The sequence below is a fragment of the Anser brachyrhynchus genome, assembly GCF_964034855.1.
Source record: "Anser brachyrhynchus genome assembly, chromosome: 3".
NCBI lineage: Eukaryota > Metazoa > Chordata > Aves > Anseriformes > Anatidae > Anser > Anser brachyrhynchus.
In genome coordinates, this window is record NC_137696.1 from 89386804 (window position 1) to 89409654 (window position 22851).

At 42.9% G+C, this 22851-nt stretch overlaps 1 protein-coding gene and 1 long non-coding RNA gene across 3 annotated transcripts; one reads left to right on the forward strand and one right to left on the reverse strand.

Moving 5' to 3' along the window:
* Nucleotides 1-12083: 12083 nt before the first annotated feature.
* TPBG (trophoblast glycoprotein) lies at nucleotides 12084-20667 on the reverse strand. Of its 2 annotated transcripts, none has more exons than XM_080584490.1 (2): nucleotides 19182-20667; nucleotides 12084-18536 (listed from the first exon to the last, which is right to left on the reverse strand). In XM_080584490.1, the coding sequence occupies exons 1-2, from the start codon at nucleotides 19747-19749 to the stop codon at nucleotides 17272-17274; spliced, it is 1833 nt and encodes a 610-aa protein (XP_080440616.1). In that variant the 5' UTR covers nucleotides 19750-20667; the 3' UTR covers nucleotides 12084-17271. The 2 variants fall into 2 exon arrangements, with proteins under 2 accessions (XP_080440616.1, XP_080440617.1); XM_080584491.1 differs by lacking the exon at nucleotides 19182-20667 and adding an exon at nucleotides 18860-18974 and having other exon boundaries at nucleotides 14183-18536.
* LOC308191742 lies at nucleotides 19493-21333 on the forward strand. The gene is made up of 3 exons (XR_013948247.1): nucleotides 19493-19623; nucleotides 20688-20728; nucleotides 21214-21333. It is a non-coding gene; the product is annotated as an uncharacterized lncRNA (long non-coding RNA).
* The last annotated feature ends 1518 nt before the right edge of the window (nucleotides 21334-22851 follow it).

Below are 22851 nucleotides of genomic sequence, written 5' to 3' on the forward strand. Positions count from 1 at the left end.
CAAACAAAAAATGCTAAAGCAAGACAATTACTGCTAACTTTCTCTGCCTTTCCCTTTCTTTTGGTGTACTTCTCACAGCGAAGCATTAGGGGGAAAAAAAAAAAAAAAGAAAAGAAAACCTGAAACTTCCTCTCTGGAAGCCTTTTAAAAGGGAGGTTATAAATGTTTTATATCACATCTGAGGGTATTATGCTGTTTCCTCAGGAGGCCAGGTCTCAATGTGTAACTTTCAAAGCACTGTAGGTTAGTTATCTGCTTCCTCATTTGCTGTTTTCATGATCATAATGGCCCCTTTACTAACCATGAGGCAATGAGTGGCAAGGAGAGTAATGTCTTTGGCTGTAAGAGCATCTCCCTTAGAGACTATTATATTTGCAAATGAAGTGATCTTTCTGTCACCAGTATTTATTTTTTTTTTATTCTTGCTGCTGATCGCCATGAGAAGTCTTTGTAGAGAACTCTCATTTCCATTCTTAGGGTCTTCTTGCTGTAGTTATTATATTTAAAAAACATATATATTATATATATATATAAACTAATGAATCCCTTTTTCTCCCTGAATGTCTGCCGTTCAATCTTTCTCTATACATATACAAAATTCAAAGTGGTTTTACATCAAATGTCCAGGCACTTTATGCATCAGTCAGAAATAGGAAGAATACTTCTTCTTCACATTTTTTTTCTTTTTAATATTCTATACCTGGCTACACTGGGACTGATACCACAGCTCTTTCTCAAGCAAAAGAACTGTGAGCGAGTGAACTGAGCTCTGAGTGGAAGCAGAGGCACCTGTGGCAGAGGATTAATCTCCTAACAGTTCCCCCTGGAAAACTGAAGGCTGCCCTTGCTTGGCTTCACGCAATCCCAGCAGACAGCTCTCTGCATAGTGCGAGATTTAATTGGGCACCACAGCCTCCAGATCCATTTCTTCCCACTTCTCTTGCTTTAGTCTCTGTGCTGATATCTTTATTATCAAAACAACACTGATATTGGAGAGCGCTGGCACAGATTTTGGCCATGATATTTCCAACATGTGTCAGTCAATAAGGCATAAGAAGTGAATTGTTTTAAATACATCCTGGATACAACTGTGATCACGGACCAGGAATGTTGGGGAGAGGTGAAGGCTTAAGTATCTGGTCTCACTGTTCTGAATATGACAGGTAAAAAGTAATTTGATATTACTGTTCAGACTTTAATAGTCTTCGTGAAGCTTCAGAGTTAACATCCCCAGCTATTAATGAGAATAGCTCCCATCTCTTAGAATTACATCCAGGGAAATCCAGGCTACCCTGCATTTGCAGATGATCTCTGTAACTGTAGAGGAAAGGTATTAATGGAAGCTAATTCATTAACTAAATCATGTAAGCTAATTATGTGGGAGCTTAAAAGGATCTGTGGAACTACATATTGTGGTTGTATTACTTCACTGAACATTGAACTCTGACTTGTGCAAACAGGCTTAGGGCACTAGACTATAGGCAGCTCTTAAAGAAAAAGGGAGGAGAAATTAATCACATTTCACAATTATCTTTCCTTTAATGATCAGTTTTGGTTTATCAAAAAACTTGTACAAAAATACATATGTTTCATATGTATATAAATAACAATACAGCTTTTACAGTTTCATTTATTAAGTGCTTTAGAAATATTACCAGTGAACGACCCCGTTAGGATATGCTAATGAAACATCACAGAATCACAGAATCGTCTAGGTTGGAAGAGACCTCAAGATCATCCAGTCCAACCTCTGACCTAACACTAACAAGTCCTCCACTAAACCATATCACTAAGCTCTACATCTAAACATCTTTTAAAGACGTCCATGGATGGTGACTCAGCCACTTCCCTGGGCAGCCCATTCCAATGTCTAACAACCCTTTCGGTAAAGAAGTTTTTCCTAATATCCAACCTAAACCTCTCCTGGCACAACTTTAGCCCATTCCCCCTCGTCCTGTCACCAAGCACGTGGGAGAATAGACCAATCCCCACCTCGCCACAGCCTCCTTTAATGTTTATGTACCTATAGAGAGTGATAAGGTTGCCCCTGAGCCTCCTCTTCTCCAGGCTGAACAATCCCAGCTCCCTCAGCCGCTCCTCCAGACCCCTCACCAGCTTCGTCGCCCTTCTCTGGACTCTCTCGAGCACGTCCATGTCCTTCTTGTAGCGAGGGGCCCAAAACTGAACACAGTACTCGAGGTGCGGCCTCACCAGAGCCGAGTACAGGGGCACAATCACCTCCCTAGACCTGCTGGCCACACTGCTTCTTATACAGGCCAGGATGCTGTTGGCCTTCTTGGCCACCTGAGCACGCTGCTGGCTCATATTCATGCCATATTCAAACATGAACTGTCCATCACATACTTGACCACTTAAGAAAGTTTTTGTGCATTGTTTTGGAACTGAGGGTGGTATTTGTTCTAGACTTTTTCTTTCGCAGTGCTCTGAGATGCTGTCTTGACAGTGTATAGCACTAAAGTACACATACATATGGGCTACAGGAATGCTGGAAAAGTCCTCACTGAAGACTTTCCATTCACAAAATCCACGTAGTGTATGACCTATCAGTTCAGTGTAGCTGTTGAACTAACCCAGATGCTTTCCTCTCTGTATCAGGACCAGGAAGAGAAATTCTTACTGAGGCCAACCTGCAGAAGGGATAAGTGCCTTTACTCCACAAAATCCCACAGCACAGGCCTCCTACTTAAGTGTTCAGGCCATCCCTCCAAAAGACAGGAAAAAAGATGTGTCTATAGAGGTGGGCCTGGGGCAAGAATCGAGTCCCAGGGATGAATTTTCCAGAGAACAACTTCACAAGAAGGGGCACACAGTTGCTTGAATTACAGTTTGCCTATGTCCTGAGCTCACAGGCACAAAAATCTCCCAAATGCATTAGATGTCCTCTAAGACACAGTTGTGTCCTGTGATTATTTCATTCTTTCCTAAAAATATACTTGTGTATGTATAATTATGCATGTGATATATAAACTTAAAACATACATATGGAAAGCAAATTAGCATTTATGTCGTAATTTGATGAGCAAATCTTATTCACCTCAGTGGTGGAATTTTTAAGGATATTTAGCCATACATTGTACAAGAAGATGACTCTTAGGAGTTAATGGGGCCTTTGGGTGATATAAATGTCTAAAAATTTAACATAAATTACATCATTAGAGGAGTACTGTAATTTCATTTTACTAAGAAAGTACTAACAATTGGGTTTAGTATTAGTATTAAATAGTATTAAGCATATTTTCTAGTGATGACTCAGAAGAATTATGGGACAAATTAAGATCTGCTCTCACAGAACAGAAAATGATCTGAGTTGCCTGTTCTCTCCAAGTCTTCCCCCCTCATGAATTAAGAAACGACATTGATGTGACGTGATCATAAGCAGAATGTACATGAACTATTTGAAGATAATTGGGCTACAGCATCCAAGGAAAGCACATCTATCTGTTTTCCTTTGGAGTGGATTCAAAATTTACCAGGCATGACTATGAAAGGGAAAGCCAGCCCCTGCCTCCCGCTGCTGTGTTAAGGCTCATTTACTTGGAAAAACAATGCAATGCTTTGTGCGCGTGTCATTCTGAAGTTCAAAGCAAGCCTTTACTGCTGGCCAGGAGTACGAAGAGTTTGGTCAGGTATCAGATGTGCCTTTCTGAGCTGCTACCGACCTTCAGACACCTCACACCCAACTCCCACTGGAGCCTATTACAGCTCCACAGCCAGAAGCAGACCTTGGGAGCTCCAGCTCCTTTGAGGAGGGTAACGCAAGGTGGCTGGCTGGAAAAAAGGGAGGAGACGGAGCAGGTGTACACCTGCCTCGCTCGAAAGCCTGCTTGCAAGAGCCGCTGTGCACTCGGAAGAGCTCAGCTCCTGTGGAGGATAAATATTTGTTACAGCTAACAGACATCTTTGCATAAAATTAGCACATTTGGAAGCATGTGTAAGAAAATAAATGAAGCAGAAACACCGCACTGTTTACATTACTTTGATACAAATACTTCACTGCAAACTAGCTACAGCCCTTCAGACTTAACGGACCAGAGCATCCCACAGAGGTTTCTGCCAGGTCTTCTTGCACAGATATTTTTATTAATTTATTTTAAAAAGGTAATCTCATGACCCCCTTCACTGCTATCCTGCTCAGTGGAGACCTGGCTCTGCGTAAAGGTACAGCCGTGATGACAGAGGGACTGGGCACATCTGTCTCAGAGGGCTGTCCCTCTTTCCAGAGAGGTGCTGGAGTCTCCTCCTTGGAGACCTTCAAAAGCCACCTGGGCCTGGGCCTGGGCCTGGGCAGCCTGCTCTGGGTGTCTCTGCTTGGGCCAGGGTTGGAGCAGGTGGCCTCCAGAGGGCCCTGCCAGCCTCAGCCCTTCTGGGATTCTGGGATTCTATTTCCAGGAAAGACAGCACGGCTTAACAGGGCAGGGGTCGATGATATTCAGAGGACTCCAGCAGAAAGTGTATTTCTGGTGCAATTGAAAGTACCTGCCATCCTCTTTCCCTGAAGTCTTTTCACAACTGCAATCTCAGTCAATAGGATTCATTAGAATAGGGATTCATTAAAAGTATTTCTATATGAGAGTTTTGTCCTTCATTAGGCTTTTCAGTATTTTCCTGAAGAACTGTTAGGACAAGAAGGAAGGCATCTTGTTGTTGTTGCTGCTCTTGCAAGAGGCAGCGTCTCCAGCAGGGTAAATTCTCTCACAAGGAGTTCTGTAATGCCACAACCAGACTTCCCATGCGCAAAGCATTGCATTTAAAGCCAGCTCGTGTTTCTCTACATTAAACTGTAGGGTTTCCCCAGTTTAGTAAGCAGTATTTAGCTGTCTGAGGAATTCTTAGGCCTGTCTCAAAGTAAATCATTTAAAAATCTCTTTCCTGGCAGAGCGCTATTATAAAGTTGAGTACTTTGTGCTGAGAAGGTGTTATTCATGCTAAGAACTGAAGGAGGAGGCCTGGGTGTTGGGGGATCTGTTACACTATCCCAAGTGCATTGGTTTTGTTAAAACAGTAAGCGTACTGGGCAGCTAACAAGAAAGTGTGGCATACTGCTCTGCATAGTGCTACCATTATTTATTTTGCAGCAGCATTTCGATGCTCCTGACAGAGATCAGCAACCCAATGTGCCAATATAGAAATACAGAACAAAGCTACCCTCTACCCCAAAAAGCTCACAGTAAAAATGACAGCATGCTTCTGAAAATATTTTTCTCAAAGCATTTAGAACGCCTACCTACTACTACTTTATAGAATTTTATTGTTGAGTCAAAAAGTTATGATAATTTTTGCAGTATTAACAAGTCTCACTTTGCAATACCCATTAGCAAAAATGAAGCTGCAAATGAAATCAGGGTAAGTGTTGTGCCTTTTCTCTCCCTTTTTCAAATGCAATCCTATGTTGTAGTACTTTGTGCCACCAAAAAAGAAAAAAAAAAAAAAGGACAATTGATGGGCTAAAGGGAGCTCTGAGAGGAACCTTACGAAAATAATACCATGGAACATTTTCCCTGTCATCACCAGAGATCTGTGTCTCTGAACAAATTCAAAATATCTCTGCCAAGAGAGATATACCCCCAGGGCTCAAGAACACACCTCCAAAGCTCGCATTCTCCTTGTTGGAATGCCCCAGGTCCCCCTTGGAGACAGACATTTTTATAATTTTGGAATAAGGACAGAGCTCCAGCCCTCCCCTGTAATCACTACATTTGATGTCCTGTTGCCTGTACAAAACAGCCACAAAGCCAGGATTACTGGCTGAAAGAGGATCGCTGACATTGCAGAGAGACCCTCCAGAACCTGAAATTGTTGCTTTGCTGCCCATGGGCAGTGTGACGGCCCCGGGTGCTGGAAGGCCATGAAGCCGTGAGACAACTTCTGGCACCTCTGCTCTGGTGGCTCTCGAGAACTGAGAAGCATTGGCCTAACACAGAGTCCTCTCCTCTACTGCCCAGCACGTAGGTGGTGCAGGATTAGGGCAACTCTGCATCTTGAAGTCACCTCTGTGCACAGGGGTACCTGAAAACCAAGACCAACCCTTTCCAGGTACACAACCAAAATGTTATACCCAAACGAAGTGCTAACCATGCCGATACCCTTCCACAAAGCATAAATACTTGTATTGAGTGTACCTGCTCTCCTACTGCGGAATGGTATTGTTTCCTGCTAATTATCCTGTGTTTGTTTTGACAAGAAAATGCAAGAATATCCCAGTCCCTTGCTCTTTCTCTCTGAAGGCATACAATCAGACAGAGCTACACAGATTTTAAAGAGAAAAAAATGTCAAAATATTGGCAGCATCTCCATGCTGAAGAAGCAATAAAACCCAAGTGGAGGCAAGGGAGTATTTTGTGCTAAACTATTCACCCAGGATAGGCTTCTGTCTGACTGTTTCACAAGTTATGAATTCTAAAGCTACTCATAAGATGTAATAGATGCTAAAAACTGCCGTGCTAACCTGCACTATCATTCCTGTTATCAAAAGTGTTTATTACAAAATTTTACTGCAATAATGAGCTCTAAGGCATTAGACTTATTATTTCATTTTCCAAAAAATAAAAAATAAATAAAAAACGTCACACAACAAAAAACATGGTGACCAGAATGTAAATAGGTTTTGTTTACCATTATTTCTAGAAGTCTGATCATAAGATAAAACTGAAATATTAATTTCCAACAAGAACTGCATATCCATCCCTACCTGTGTATAGGGAGCATGTGTTTTCATGCATATATTTAATTCAGAAAGAGTTATAAATTTTAAAATGTATCATATAAATCTGTATATATATATGTGTACTTGTACATAGATATATAATTTGAAAATGTATAAAATGAATTTTATTTGTTTGTGTGCTTATGAGGTGAAGAACAAAAGGGCATGGGGAAAAAGGGATTTTCCTTTTTTCTTTTAAAGGCAGTAAGAGCAATTCCCAAGATAATGAAGTTGTCTGCACATCTCCCCTTGCACTCCTCATACACCTAAAGAGACTGCAAAGCTCGGATCAGCACATGCTGAGTTTTGGCTGATGCAGAAGAACACTAGAGCAACCCTGAGGTTCAAATGTTGCGTGTCCAGGGAGGCAAGGGGATGAAGTTCATGCCCTTTGTATCTGGATGGTGGGACACTGCTCCCCCAGAACAAGGCAGGCTCGGTCAGTGCAGTCTGCTGTGAGAAGCTGCAGTCACAGGCGGGAGGAAGCCCTCTGTGAGCAATACCACGGCACCAGCAATAAAATGAGGGGAGAAGAGGCTGACTGGCAGTTTTGGGTTAGAGAGTTCCTGTCTCCTACATCCCGAGATAAGGATTCGGCAGGTCGGGAGAGTGGTTTTGTACGGTGGGAGGAGAGGGGGATGCAGCCTGCAGGAGATGATGGCACCCACACCTGAGCGCTCTGGATATGGCCTGGCATATCACAAGGCTCAGCACTGTAGGAAACCCTCAGAAAGGACCTAAATCTGAAGCAAAAGTCATGTTTTGCTGTTGAAAGAGTTTGTCCTGAGAGCTGGCTTGATCCTACCACCGGGGTGCTGCTTGGAGTGCTGCTGCTGTTCCGAGGAGCAGCAGGGATGTCTGCGGCGGTGCGCGCTTAAGCAGGATGCGGGGGGAGTGGGGTTGTTTACTCCAATGCAATTTAAGACCTTATTTAGTTGGTATGATTTTTGCTCCGTATTTTTTCACTGCTTCTAAACAACTATTTTCCTGTGGGCCTCGCCAAATTTATGCATAGCTTATGTTCTACTTCATGATGCAAAAGAAAATTTTAAGACTATTATATTCCTTTGGAAAGATGAACATTTAGGACTAAATCAAAGTGGAGAAGAAAGTGTCTTAAACAACTTTTTCTTTGCAGACAAAAGGCTTTTTGCACAGGAGACAAAATTCTCCAAGCAGCAGGCGTTCCAAGGGATATTACTTCGGATATTGCAAATATCATTTGGAAAGGATAACACCTCCAGGATTTAGGAAATATACAAAACTAATCAACCTTCTGCTTTAAGTACAAGGTGCTTTAATTTGCTTCTCTCCAAAACATGAGGCAAGGCAGTGCAGACGCTGTCCCTCAGACAGGGTACATGCTCCCCTCGGGAGGGAAGGAGGGAACAACTGCTTAAGGCATTGCTGGAAGGCACAGAGTACAGCACAAAGATAAGGGAAAGAAAATGTATAGCATTTATACATTTTTAATGTATATACATCTTGGTATCGATATTTGCTGCTGTGCTGGATTAAATGTTGATATGTGAACTAGCTGTGGCTCCAATAATACTCTGAATAAACCTAAATAACCTGAAACTTCTGAAAGAAACTGTACCTCTGCTGCAGAATCTTTACCATTGCCACGTCATTCAGCTGACATTACATGAGGTTTTTGGCTCTGCCACGTTTCTCTCTTTGTTTGTTCTGTCAAAGCTCTTCTCTTTTCTACTTCTCCCCTCCGCATGGCAGAATAATGGAAAATAGGACTGGGAGGGCCCTCAGCAGCTCCTCTGCACCATACACGTGGCTCCTGGCACTGCACACTGCCTCAGCACATGTCAGTGTTTACGATGTCCAATGTATAATGAAGAAAAACATATTTCTATGACAAAATTTTCTTGAATTCTCATCACTAATGCAACTGGTAACTATTGTTATTTGAAGATGAGACACTTTTTTATCTGTTAATTTCACTTTTGTTGTTTTTTGATTTTGATTTTTGCAGTGTTGTTTGCTCCTATTTTCCTTCTGAATCAAAAAGCATAGTTTTCTGTGAAGTATTGGACAATTTGTATATGAACAAACCTAGAATTGCTGCCACGAAGAAGGTGCTTTGCCCCGTATCAAAAATATTTCGGATATCCTATATGCTGTATCAACTGCTAAATGATGGGGACTTTTTGTAGTGACTAGTACTCAGTTTTGAGTTTTTTTCTTAGTGGTTAAAACAATGATTTAGCTGGTGGAAGCACCAGTATCATCTGCTCTAAGCTGGCGCACCACAGCATTATGTGTTTGAAATAGGTCAAATCAATTCATGTTACTCATTGTCATTTATCAAATGCTATCTGCTATCTCTGTGATTTTCATCAGAAAAATTGCTAAAACTACAAAATCTAGAGTGCTTTATTAAGAACAACAGTAACCCCTACTGGATTGTGACTGTCTCCCTGGAAACCTATGGAATAAAACACCTTGCACTGCTCCGTGGGAAGGCATAGCCTGCATAGCTACCAGGAGAAACAAGTCATTCTTCTGTTTGCAATAAATTTCAGTGTCATCATATCCTGGATTAAATTGGAAATCCTGCTGAATTTACACTTGAGCTTGCTGAAAGACATCTGTTCCTTCTAAATTCAAATTTAGAGCATTTTTTTTGTATTTACAGACAAAACCAGGCTTATGCCAGCTAGTTTGTTTCCGTTAACATTGACAAGCACGAGGATGTGTTTCTCTATGTGCCTGAAAAAAGTGTCTTCATGTGTGATTATTAATATAAACAGAGTGCCACGATCTGCCGAATGCCTGTCCCAAACTCATCTGAGCCCTCTTGGAGCTTATGGGGGATTGTAGGGGGTTTTGGGGAGGAGACACTGGATCCGAGCTGCAGTAAGCTATCGTGCTAGAAGTCTCCTGATCCACTTAAAACAGCACACACACCCATACCGCAAATTCAGCACTCCGTTTCTTTCTGCATCCGTAGGGGTTCTGACAAATGAAGACTGCGTTAGTGGAGCTATTTTTGGTGCCATTTTACTATCCCGGGTGTCAGAAAAGTTTGAGCACTGTTTCTGCATTTTTTTTCTAGACTATTTTCTCAGACTAAAATCTTCTTTTGCCTCTGGGCTTCCACAGGAGTTTTCTGGTATGCTGGAAAACCAAATAGAAGGGGGCAGACAGGAAAAGAGAAAACCCATGTGCAAGTCTAACAATAGATATCACCTACTAACTTAGTGACAAACCTTCAATATTTGATTTTCTTTATTTTATTTGACTTGTTTCATAGGAATCGTATCTTTGCTTACCGAGGCGAAGTAATCAAGCTTGGCACAATACAGAGGTGATGGAAAAAAGGGTATTTGGATCACAGATGATTAAATAAGTGAGCTGGAGAAGAGAGAGGATATTCTGAATAGAGGTGTTATGGAGATCTCAATTAATCCAAGAAGCAATAAAGAGCAAAGACTGGGGGATTTGAAAACCTCTTACATGTATTTATAACATCTCTCGAGTGTATACCGGATACATGAATTTTCACACTGATTTTTTTTTTTCCACGTTTAGTTCAATTCACCTGAAAGAAACAATCGAACAACTACGTGATTTTCCGAAAGGTGTTCCAACTGCTTTTGAAAATGAAGCCCCTTAAACTACTTTGAAAGCTGATCCCCAATCTCTTTAGAAAATGCTTTAGTAAAACCTTGCCTGCTTAGCAGCAATCTGTGCCAACTTCAGTGCCAGTGCTAGTGTAAATCCCCAGTGCTTGTCAGGGGCATACTTGCTCCACGTGGACACTTTGATCCCCTTTGCAATGTGTGGGGAAAATTAGGCACCTAACCTAGCCAACAGAAAACACTGAAGAGATTGGTGTGGCTCAGAATTTGCTCCTCCTCAGTCTCCTCGATTTACATCATATATGTATTTATATATGAAAAATATGCATGCATGTATATGTATATATATGTATATATATATGTATAATGAGAATTCTTGTTTCTGACGTTTAAGAGCTCTCTCGATCTCCTCCAGGCTAACAAAAACACCCATTCCTGAAAACAGGGAAACAAAAGCACCAGGTAACGCCACTGGCTTAAACGGACTCATTTTTTTATCTACAGGATTTGGCTACTATTTGTTCTTAAGCTGTTAAAGAGAATGAGTGAAGACACCTACCTGAGGATGAAAAAACAATTGTCAATACAGTACTTCTTTTTCTTTCTTCAAAACAAGCTTAGATTTTTCAAATGCCCCAAAGTGGTGTCAGTCCACGATCACTTACAGCACTCTTGAAAGGAATGGTATTTTTTATTATTTTGATATTTTACTGCTGTTACTCAGTGCTCTTACATTGCCAGCATGAAGTATACCCTGGATTCTGTTAAAATGTCTATGTGACATTTGATAATGTCAATTTGACAAATGAGTTCTTTATTGCATAAATGCCCACGATTTCATGCAAAGCTACCGCAGGGTATGCCACAGACAAAATTTATACTGAAACAAACAGAGTAGCTAAAGTAGGCTGTGGACAGATACTAAGACAAATCAGCCTGAAGATAAAATCTAGGATAGATCAGCTCATTCCTGGTAAAACTGAACATCCTCCCCTGTTTGGTGTCCCTAAGAATGTGAAAAAACAGCAACAGCATGCAGCTTAAATACACGGCTAACCAAGTCATCAGGTATACTGCTGGGACAGCCCCCAGAAATTGCTCTGTCCTGCTAAAATTTCAGACATCTGCAATAGCTATCTATGACAAGATGAAATGACATCTGCCCCCTTGAATTTCCACATAGTCACAGTCCAAGTACTTACATTAAAAGAAGTTGTAAGAACAAAATAGTTTGCCAACAGAATGCTTTTTTTTCTCTGAAATTCTCTATTCATTCTCTGTTTTCATTCATTCATTCTCTATTTCAGCAACACTTTTCTTTAATACTTCCATCACAGTAAGAAAATGCATGCCACCAATAAGAGTGCCTCTATATTTCACTATGTAAATAGACATTTGAAGACTTCAAAATACACAATTTGATCTAGTCATTAAAAACTCAAAAATCCATTACCGTTAAATTTAGAATCTAAAATGAACTTGAAAATCAGTAATGCATATACTAAAAAGAAAAAGCTACCAAATCATGTTCAAAAATAACAAAAATAATTAAATCACAATCCCTTAAATTCACTGACAAAATTTCTTTCTAAAGAAAGTAATCATACTACCTAGATGGAAGCTGCTATTTCACTATCGTGTCATGCAAATTCATAGTGCAATAATCACTTTGACCTATAGAGAAAACAATGACACTTAGCAAAGACCTCAATATCTACGAGGACTTACAATAATTAAATCAACGCTGAGAACACATATCATTAATAAGCAATCTGATAGACATTTTATTTTATTGAGGTATCATTTTTTAATTATGAAGTAAAAGTTCAATCTGAAATACAACAGTTTCTTGCATATCTAAAACGTCTAGGATAACGAAACATTCTAGAACACTAGATGGATTTCTAAACTTTCCATCACTGTATGCACTGAAACAACATTGCTAATTTATTCAGATGCTTTCATGCATAATTACAGGAAAACACGAATCTGTTCTGTTATTTTGTTAGTCTGTCATCAGAAAGGAAAAGCTATCTAATGAATACTTTGAAAAATATAAGTAATTGCAACTATTAGATTACTAACTGAAATACAAATAGTGTCTAAAGTACCATTTTAATTCTCTTAATAGTTCCCTATTTCTATTTAGGATAAGATTGGGAATGCAAGGCCTGATTTCAAGCTTTGCCTAAACTACAGATGACTTCTGGCATAGCAAGGTTTTCCAAGGATGCGACGACATGAAAATTGTAACACTGTTGAGAAAGCAAAATTCCTTTTTAAGGACATACTTATACTGCAGACCTATATTTCCACTTTGAAAAGCTTGTGATTTTTTTTTTCCTCCAAGCTGGGAGAGGAGTGCTGTTTGGTTTGTTGTGTCAGTACAAGGCACCACTTTTCTGCTACTGCTAAATTGACTCAAGAAACCAGAGAAATGCATTTAATTCTGCTTCAGCAAAGGACCCTTGCCACCCACATGGTTTGTTTCTCTTCTTTAAGCATGTGTGAAATATCCAGTAAATGTCACACTCCCCAAACAGACTGTCCTTCCCTCTGCCTTGGTGGGCTTTCATTTAAGTCAAGGGCTTTGCAACTAGCAAGCAGCACATTTATAAAAACAGAGCACGGAGCTGTGGGCCTCATTTAGTCATTATTAAATCAGCAAACTGAATTAAATTCAATCTTCTATTACAACCCCCAAAACCACCTGCATTGCAAATATTATAGGACGTGACTCCACCTGTTAACAAAAACTCTATTTATAGCAACAGGAAGAAATTAGAGCCATACCCATAAACCATGACCATAACATAAAAGATGCGGATTTTTCCTGTCCATAAGCGTCCTGATTTTCAGTGCTGATATCTCTCTTTCCTTTATAAGCTTCTCCCTTCAACTGTCTCTTGAAGAATATTAATGCCATTTGGAAGCTTGAAACTGAAGTGTTTTTCTTACCAAATGCTATTTTCCTTCATCATATGCTGAGAATGAATGGTTCTTCTTGAACATTCAGCTGCTAAAGAAAAAGAGCATATCAGATTATCACTCTGTCCACCTCGACAAAGGCTCTTTTTCATGCTAAGACGTAAAGGGAAATGAAGATGCAAAACCATAAATACAGGTGCAGTCAGACTGATTTCTCCACCTGCGCAGATTCATGATACTCCTTTTAATGGATTTCTTGGGAAAATGAGGCAAAAAAAAGAAATTATGTAGATGCACAAAGAGCAGAGTATACCACAGGGAAAATGCTGGTAGAATAATGAGAGTTGGGATCTTGGCACAGTCATCTTGTGAATATTTTGTCATGCCTGTCTTCAGTGACATCTCAGTCAACAACTGTATATGGGTCTGAACAGGCGGCTTCATGAGCTGCCACGTCGCCGGGGATTGCCACTAGTTCTTAAAAGGTAAATTACCCAGAATAAAAAGATTTAAAGCAGTTGCACAAAGATTCAAAGTACTTTTTGGATGTAAAAATTATTGGGAATATTATGGCTTGCTGAGAGTAAAAAACGTCAGGTGATCTAACACTGAGCTACCTTGGGTAAAGAAACATTTAGGAATTTTCTGTTTCTTACTTGGCAACAGGACATATAGAAAATATTTACGGAAGATACATTAAAACAACTTCAGTTCCTTGTGTTACTTCTCTAAGAAAGTTTCAAGCTCATTACTACTAAAACTAGTTTTAAGAGAGCAGCTGACCCTTGGATAATCCATCGTTCTTGCTTCTTAGCTGTGTTGCCTTCCCTTCAGATTTGCCCACTCCTTTCCGATTTCCATGAAACATCAATGACAACTGTGTCATGCAGAACTTTGGGGTTTTATGTATACAAAACACATTTTAGAGGCATTTAGTACTGCACGTGTTTTATTGAAGAATGAATGAATAAAACAGCCTGGCTAATTAAGCTGCTCTGGAAATAGTAATCAATTGAAGTTTCAGGTGTCAAAGAAGAATAAAATATGCTTCAGAAGAACCTTTAAACTAACGCTATTTTAAATTGAACAGTTTTTAACCAAGCTCTGAAGCACTTTGGGAGCTACTTTTTAAATGTCTTCTGAGTACCACTGTAACTATTTCGTAATAGGAAAGGAAAACAAATTTCAAGCACTGGTTATAGAAGGGGATTTAAGACCAAATGCATTGTACAAAACACCAAAGCATTCACTGTCGGTCAAACACTGTAAGAGAATGTCATCCATCACAATATTCACACATGCTAAATGTTATATCCTAACAAATGCACATACAAGCAAATGGAAAAAATATTTTAAAGTCTCCATCACCAGGTCTCTAATTAAAGTCTATTACAATGAGGTTCCATGATACAAAAATAATAATAATCTTTAGAATAATAGGTGTGGTACAAGAGTTACACTTGCTCACTATACAAATACTCAGTCCAGTGGTGACAGACTGTGATTCAAGTCGTTGCCCATCCTTACACGGTTCTATAAATGCATGTCTGTTACATTAACACACTACGGATCGTAGGTTTTCACTGCAGTTACTTGAAAGCATCTGTTAAAAAAACAAACAAGAAATTGCCCAAGAAATGTCTTTGTACATATTTTACCTATAACATTAGAGAAGCATCTTAAGCAACAATGACACTCCTCTCCTCTTGGCACTGTATAGATGATTGTAAATTGATAATCTCCAAAATGACCAATACAACACCGCACACTGCATAGCTATTGTAAACTCTACCTTGTTACATAAACTATTGGACGTATGCTAAGTATGAACAGTTTGCATAGTTGCACAGTAATAATTATTCACACCGGGCTTTTTACACTATTCTTAAAATATGTGCAGCGAACATTCAGGCCAGCAGTTTGCTTTTAAGAATCCACAAACTTAAATTCATATGCTGTTATTCAGGTACTGCTCATACATTTAAATACAGCAGGAGAAATAGGCTACTGTTGAACACATATTAATTGTAGAATACACTGATTTATCAAAATATTGATTGTACTTAATGTTCTTTTTTACTTTTGAGGGCAAATGTACAAAAGCACATTAAAAAAATTGCTGGTATTGAATAAAGCCCATTTAAAGAAATAGAAAATTAGTCTAAACCAACTTGTGCTACTTGTTTTGACAATGTCTGAACTTACAAGGAGAGAAAAATGCATTTGAATAATACTGATGCCCCAGACAGATTATATTTCTTCTGATTCCTTAAGGACTATTTTATATTTATGAGCTCTTACCGAAGGCATATATCCATGACAAAACTGTCATTTTTGAAAATGAAGGAAATTTGCTGCTAATTCATAAAATTTAGAGATGCTTACGAGCTTCCATTAACAGTGACCATGGAAAAAGCTCCACCAATATACTGACAGATACCAATTTACATTACATTTTCACATTCGGTGTATTTTTTTTTTCATTAAAAATCTAAGAATGTATTAGGAAAAGTGCATTAATTACTGACGGCCATTGGAAGGTTCTTGCTAACCTTTCGATATGCCTTCAGAATTAGTTAGTAAATGATGCATTTCTGAAGTTTTTCTTTGCATGCTTCATATATTTACATGAAAATGCATTCCCAAGCAAGTAATAAGCATGAGAAATTACACAATACTTAAATGTACCTGTTAGAAGTCTTAAGATAAATGCAAAGTTCCATCGAGTTACTCAATGTAGTCACTACAGAATCGCACCAAGAGTTTAAAATCAAACAGTAAGAACTTAATTTACTAAGTACTGCACTGACTTACAAGTCTGAAGCTCACTGACTACACGACTGAGCTGCATTTAATTTAGTTCAGGACCTGCAAGCATATCTTTTATAACAAACAACTCCATTCCGGTACAATTTTCTTTAGCTTGCAAACTCTGCAATTTAATTTGAATGTTTTTAAATTTGGTAGAGAAGAGCTTATGTAAATTCTATTAGCTCGTATCTTCCCAGCTAGATAGACACTAGCATCTGTCTCGACGTTTTGCAGTTGTTTAGGGAGAGCAGACTGGGGCTTTTGTGCCAAGTGGAACTACTCTCGTCGTTGATCAGTGTAATTCTTAAAGCCTATTTCACAAAATTGTCATAAATATTTATGTCTCTAAGTTACATGTTCATACAAAATTTTATTCAGATTACTACCATAAGGCTATTACTCCAGAGACTCTAAAGTTATTAACATTCTTAGATGTCCATACATTTCTCATTAAACAGCAAACTTCAACACAAGTTCTTGTAAGACTGTTTATTGAATTTAATGGTTCAGACGGAGTTTAGATGCAGCTTATATAGAAAAAAAAACGTCTTTTCAGGTAAACTGCAATCAAAAATAACTTAGTATAAAATACTAAGAGACTTACTGAGATTGTAAATTTCCTAACATGTAAAACTACAAAGTATTTGTGCATGCTCACTATTTGATTTCCTTCGTTGTTACAGAGGACTTGTTAAAAGGAGTTTCTTTGTTTTTCTGAGATTCAGTGTAAGTCTATGAAATGGAATCATTGTCATCACAATTCAGATATACAAGACCAAAACTGGCACAGAAGATCGTAATCTTTTTTCCCAAAAAGTTGAGGCAGCTTTTGTTGAATGGTATGTGTGTGTGTATGTATATATATATGTATATATAATATAAACTCTGGTGGCTTTGGAGCGTCACAGAGAAAATCCTTTTTTTCTTTTGAGATCTTGGAAAAAGCTTCCCATGAGTACCAACGAAAACAGGTAAGGAGGAAGAGAAGTAGCAGCTTGTTTCTTACATACAGCCCAACACCATGCGCAGCTGCCCAGCATCTCAGAACGAAGAGAGAAGGGTAATGAACACCACATGGAGGCATATCCCCCTCATGTTGCAAGCACGTCTGAGATTTCTCTGGGGAGAGGGAAGCAAGCACAAGGGTAAAGCATCAGTCTACGTTTCATGCATAGCTACTGTGTGCTGCCCCGCTTCCGCGGCGCTCTGTCAGACATCCGAGTTGGAGCTGAGGTTTGTTAACCTGGGGTCGGCATTGATCTCGTATCTGTAGTGATATCCCTCCATGTGATCCCTACAGGCGTCTCGGATGTTGTGCATCCACTTTTTGATTCCTTTTCGGTTCAAGTACAAAACCAGGAGAAAGATGGCCCCGATGAGAGCCAAGACTATCCCTAAGAAGACGTAGGAAGTCTGTAGCTGGGAAGGCAGGTCTACGGGCACGGAACAGTTCAGGTCAGAGGCGTTGATCTTCAGCAGGGCTTTGCCCTGCATCTTCTCGGGGTGGGCGCAGGTCAGGGCCTCCTTGCCCTCTACCTGGTCGCTCTCCTTGAGCCAGGCCACCAGGTCCTCGATGGCGCAGTCGCAGACCCAGGCGTTGCGGCCGAAGCCGATGCGCCGCAGGGCGGGCAGCCCGCGCCACTGGGCCAGGGTGCCGTTCCTCAGCACGCCCAGCGAGTTGTCGCTGAGGTTGAGGCTCTGCAGCTGGCCCAGCCCCTGGAAGGAGACGTTCCGCAGCCCCACCAGCGAGTTGTTGCTGAGGTCCAGGTGCCGCAGGGCGGGCAGCGCGCCGAACATGCCGGCGGGCAGCAGCAGCAGCCCGTTGTCGGCCAGCTCCAGGCGGCTGAGGTTGCGCAGGGCCCCGGCCTGCAGCAGGGCGGCCAGCCCCAGCAGCGCGCCCTGGTCGCGCAGAGCCCCGCGGAGGGCCAGCTCCTCCAGCGGGCTGCCGCCCTCGCCGAAGGCCTGCGGGCTGAGGGACGCCAGCGGGTTGCCGCTGAGGTCCAGCTGCCGCAGGGCGGGCAGGGCCGAGAGGGCGCCGGCCTCCACGACCCGCAGGTGGTTGCCGCTGAGGTTGAGGGCGCCCAGCTCGGCCAGGCGCTGGGCGGCGAAGGCGCCGGCGGGCAGGCGGCGCAGCGGGTTGCCGGTGATGAAGAGGTTGCGCACGTAGGGCGGCAGGTCGGGCGGCACCTCCGTCAGGTTGCCGTTCACGCACTTCACCGTCTTGGCCGCCTCCGAGCACTCGCAGCCGGCCGGGCAGCCGCCGGGCTGCTGCGCCGAGCCGCAGCCCAGCAGGACGTGCAGCAGCAGCCCCAGGCACAGCGCCCCGCCGCGCTCGGCTTCGCGCCCCGACATCGCTCCGGCTCCGGCACCGGCGGGCGGCGGCGGCCCGGCCCGCGACGGGACCTTCCCCTCCGGGCGCATTCGGCTCCGGCCGGCGAGGAGAGGCGAGGCGAAGCCGGCTCCGCTCCGCGGACCTGCGGCGGGAGAAGGAAAGCGAGAGGGCAGCGCGGAGCCGCACGCCCCCCGCCGCCCTGTGCCTCGCCCGCCGCCCCCGACACGTGGCCGGCCCCGGCCCCGCGGCTCTGCCCGCTCACGGCTCACGGCGGAGCGCAGGACGAGACCCGGCTGCCCGTCCTGGGGCTCCCCGTCCCCGGGCTGCCCGCCCCGGGGCTCCCCGTCTTGGCTCTGCCCGTCTTGGGGCTCCCCGTCCCGGCGCTCCCCGTACCCGACCTGCCCGCCCCGGGGCTCCCCGCTCGCGGTTCGCGCCGACTCCCGGTGCCGGAGCCCCGTCCCTCACCTCCTGCCGCCGCGTCCGGAGCCAACTCCGCCGCCGCCTCCCCCGGCCCCGCCGCCAACTCCGCGCCCACCCTCGCCGCGCCTGGCCCTGCCTCCGCTGCCAGGAGAAACCAACCGCCGCCCCGGCCGGGGGGAGCCGGCACCGCGCCCGCCCCACACGGGCGGCACCGCCGCTCGCCCAGCCCCAGCCCGCCGGCACCGCTCCCCTGCCCCGCTCCCTCCGCGGGGCGGCCCGACCCGGGGGCCCGCCGGCACGGAGGGGCCCGCCCGGAGCCCCGCTCCCCTCGGTCCCCCCGGCTGTGGTGGTGCGGCCGGAGGTTTACCTGGCCGCCGAGCGGAGCCTCCACAAGCGGCGTGGCCCGGCGAAGTCGGGAGGTGCCCGGGAGGGTACCCGGAGCCCGGTACCCGGAGCCCGGTACCCGGAGCCCGGTACCCGGAGCCCGGTACCCGCCTCGGCAGCGGGGAGGAGCCGCCCGAGCCTCGCCACAAAGCCGCGGCCGGGAGGAGGGAGCCCGGGGGGCCCGCGGCACCGTGCCGTCGAGGGGCAGGGGTTGGGGTTCCTGCGGGGAAGGGGCGATGCCTGCCGGGGAGACCGTTTGTGGGGAGAAAAGTGAAATAATAAAGGGCAGCACCACCAAAATGTCCCAAACAAGCTGCAAAACTAAACGGAGATAAAGCTGGCGGGACCTTTCGAGGCCCTAAAACAAATGAATAAACCGGAGCTGCAAATGGGCAGATTGACACTGAGATAAAAGTTTTACTGTGGTAAGGCAAAAGCCTCAATACCCACCCACATGCGAAACACCTTTTTTTTTTTTTTTCCCCCTGTACGTCAGAGTTATCTTCCTTCTGCTTTCCTGGCCAGCATGATTCCCTGCATGGCCTCTCCATTCTTTGTTTTTTTGTCTTCTTTCAGACTTCCTCCATCAGGATCCCCAGGATCTGTGGAACAACCAGTTAAAGCCCCCCGTCTGTGGGGCCGCTCTTCGCTGGTGGCATGGGGGTCCCACCAGACTGGGGTGTGCTGGATGAGAAGGTCACAGGGAAAACGAAATAGGGAACAGCAGAAGTGACAGAGATGCAGCATGGGGTCTCGGAGTCACGAGCAGTCCCAGAAGTTTGGGAGGTTGCTGCCTGGATGTGTGGTTAGAAAAGCAGTGGCACTACACCGCAGGAGTTTTTAGTTTGTTAAAGGGAATGTGAGTTCCAGATCCAAATGGCTCTTGTAGTAAAAAGCTTAGAGAAGTGGATAGGTAGAGAGAGCCTGCGTTTTGTAAGAGAAAGACACGTTTCTCTAATCTATTAGAGTTCCTTGGAAGAGTTAAAGGAAAAAAATAAAGTTGGCCTGTTAGACAACAGTGGAATTCAGTGACCAGTAAGAAGTTTCCAGGAGTCTCCTAAAAGAAGATAGCCTTTAAAATAGTTAACTAAAAATATTAACAACTCTGAGGTCATGCATAGAAAAACTGAATGTACCCATAACTGTTGTTGTTTTTTTTTTTTTGATAAAATGTTTAGATACAATGTCAATTTTAATGTAATAATGCAAAGAACAAAAATACAGATCATACTGTGCTGACCAAAATTGTTCTCCTGACACTTCATGAGCGTCTAGATGCATCTGCGTCTCTTGCCCTGTATAGAGTCTTAGCTCCTCATGCAGGGAACTCCTTGTTCCATGTTTGTCAGTGCTGCAGAAATGCAAATAATAAATAACAAGGATTTTCCTATTAGCCAGTGCTGAACTGCATCTGCTAACCTTGCTTATGTTTGCAAGAAGAAAAACACTTGTTAATCTGCTCTGTTCTCTTCCCGTTTACATAAAACAGCTTTTCTCCGATGTGCACTCCAAGAAGGAAACTGCTTTCTGGTAAGTACAGTTTTATTGAGTAGATTTCCCGGATGTGTTTGCTATCTGTGCTAGGAAAGAGAAGTAGGAAAAAAATATAATTAAAAAAATGTATTTTTAGATCAGTTTTGGATATTATAATTGATTGATTTGGGAACTTGCATTGCACAGCCCATAGAATCTCATCTCCTTGTTTTTTTTTGAATAAAGCTTATGCAAAACTTTGTCCTGAGTTAAAACACAGTATTTGAAAAGACACAGTCTGGACTAGACTCAAACTGGAAGACAGTTTACCATAAGCAAATTGTTCCTGTGTCTGTTATTCCTTTGGGTTGGCTGAGAAGCTTCTGTTAACAGAAAGAATCAGTACTCCAGCATTTCAGCTCCCCCAGCCTGAAGATGTGATGCCTGCATAAAGGAGTGCAGAGAGTTGTAGAGAGAACTGGCAATAACTGATAGGAAAATTTATGCCTCTTCTGTGAAATGTTTCCACATTGCCTCAACAGTGCCTGAAGATACTCATAGGAAGTGGCCTTGGAAGGGTGTTTGTGGTGTGCTAAAGTTTATACACCAAATGAGCAATAGCACAGGGACCAGAATTCTTTTCTTTCACCAAAATATCTTCCCATAAAAAAGGAAGAACAAGCTGCAAGTTCCATCTGCTTCCTCACATGGAGAGATCCAGCAGGTCCTCCAAAGGACACCTTCTGTTTCCCTTGGGACTCAGCTTCATTTGAAGAAACAATCAGAATACTTAAAATGGTGCCATAAAAATACTTGAGCAACCAACTGCTACCTTGAATTCTTTTGTGAATGCTTTATTCCATACTCACATGCTACACACATAAACATTTATGTTCTGTTTGTCTTCCTTTTAGGTACACTTAAATTTATATGGTAGATTTATATGGTAGTTATTGATTTTTATATAAATGGAAATAATACAGAATTCAGTCTTTGCGTTATTTTTTAATTAGCACTTAGTTCCAGTCACAAAAACACCCTGCCCTAATGATCTGCTGACCTACTCTGGTTTTCCCTGTCTATATGATAAATGCAGATAAATCCTACGATTATCTATGCTCCTCTGTGGAAATCATTCAGTCATAAATCACTATACAAGATAAAACCATGTTTGTATTTTCTTACATACTGTCCATTTTTGTGTTGAAGAAACCACAAGTCAGTCTAATACAAACAGTGTCGATTTTTAATATAGTGAAAGCGTATGTTAAATTTTCCTGGTGCTATCAGAAAAAAAAAAGATTCTAGCTATAAGTAACATTTTTGTCTTAAAAGATAAGTTAATTGGGTATCTGTAATAATGCATTCTTATGAATTCCGGAGACTCTCCTTTAGGTGGAGATGGAAGGGATGATAGCAGACAAAGTGTCCTCACCTGAATATATGCAACACCAAAAATTCTTAGAGCTATAGAGACACAGCTCACCCTTTCAGTTTCCAGAAAGCCCATCTCTACTCCCAGTAGTGGTTTATTATGAAACCCTGTTTCTCAAATGAGGAGGAATCTATGGAGACTTGCTGTCAGTGAAGCTGGCCGCCTGAGCTGGGGTCAAGTATTCGCTAGGAAAAGAGACCTGGGAGGAGAACTCACTGGGATCCAAGCTCTGCCGTTGTGTGCACATCCCTCTGTCCTGCTCTGGCTCTGCATGCTCTGATGTGCAGAGGACTGAGCAGCCTCTTCCAGGTTCGGACGAATACAACTGAGAATTCAACATGCTTAAACGGGTCAGGGTAAACGTTCAGTCTTGCTTTATTCTTCCCTTACTGAGGAACGATGCAGGTCGTTTACTTTCTAGCTTTCTTTGATATATTGCTATACGTATTTAAGAACGGTAATTTTTTTCGTTACGGCATATGTGAGCAGGCTTCAGCTGGCACGTTGGTGTATTGGTCGTGTCCACCTGGGATGTGGGCAGAGCAGATTGTCGGCTGGATTAGTGCCCCTCTGCGCCACAATGACTGCCTTGCTGCACACAAGCACTCTCAGCAGGCACTGAGAGCTCAAAATCACATTTCTTGGGCCAACTTGCAATTTTGTCACGGTTACGGTATGCGAGGGAGGCACCTGGTTGGGTTGAGGTGCTGGGCTCCAGCTCCCATCTGCTGCTGATATCTAGGAG

Bases quoted from the DNA above. Each gene is read 5' to 3' on its own strand.
- TPBG (XM_080584490.1), bottom strand. From the start codon at position 19,749: ATGGAGAGGCCATGCAGGGAATCATGCTGGCCAGGAAAGCAGAAGGAA. The intron at 18,537-19,181 runs GTAAACCTCCGG...CTCCCGCCGCAG, and splicing joins AGGCTCCGCTCGGCGGCCAG to GTCCGCGGAGCGGAGCCGGC.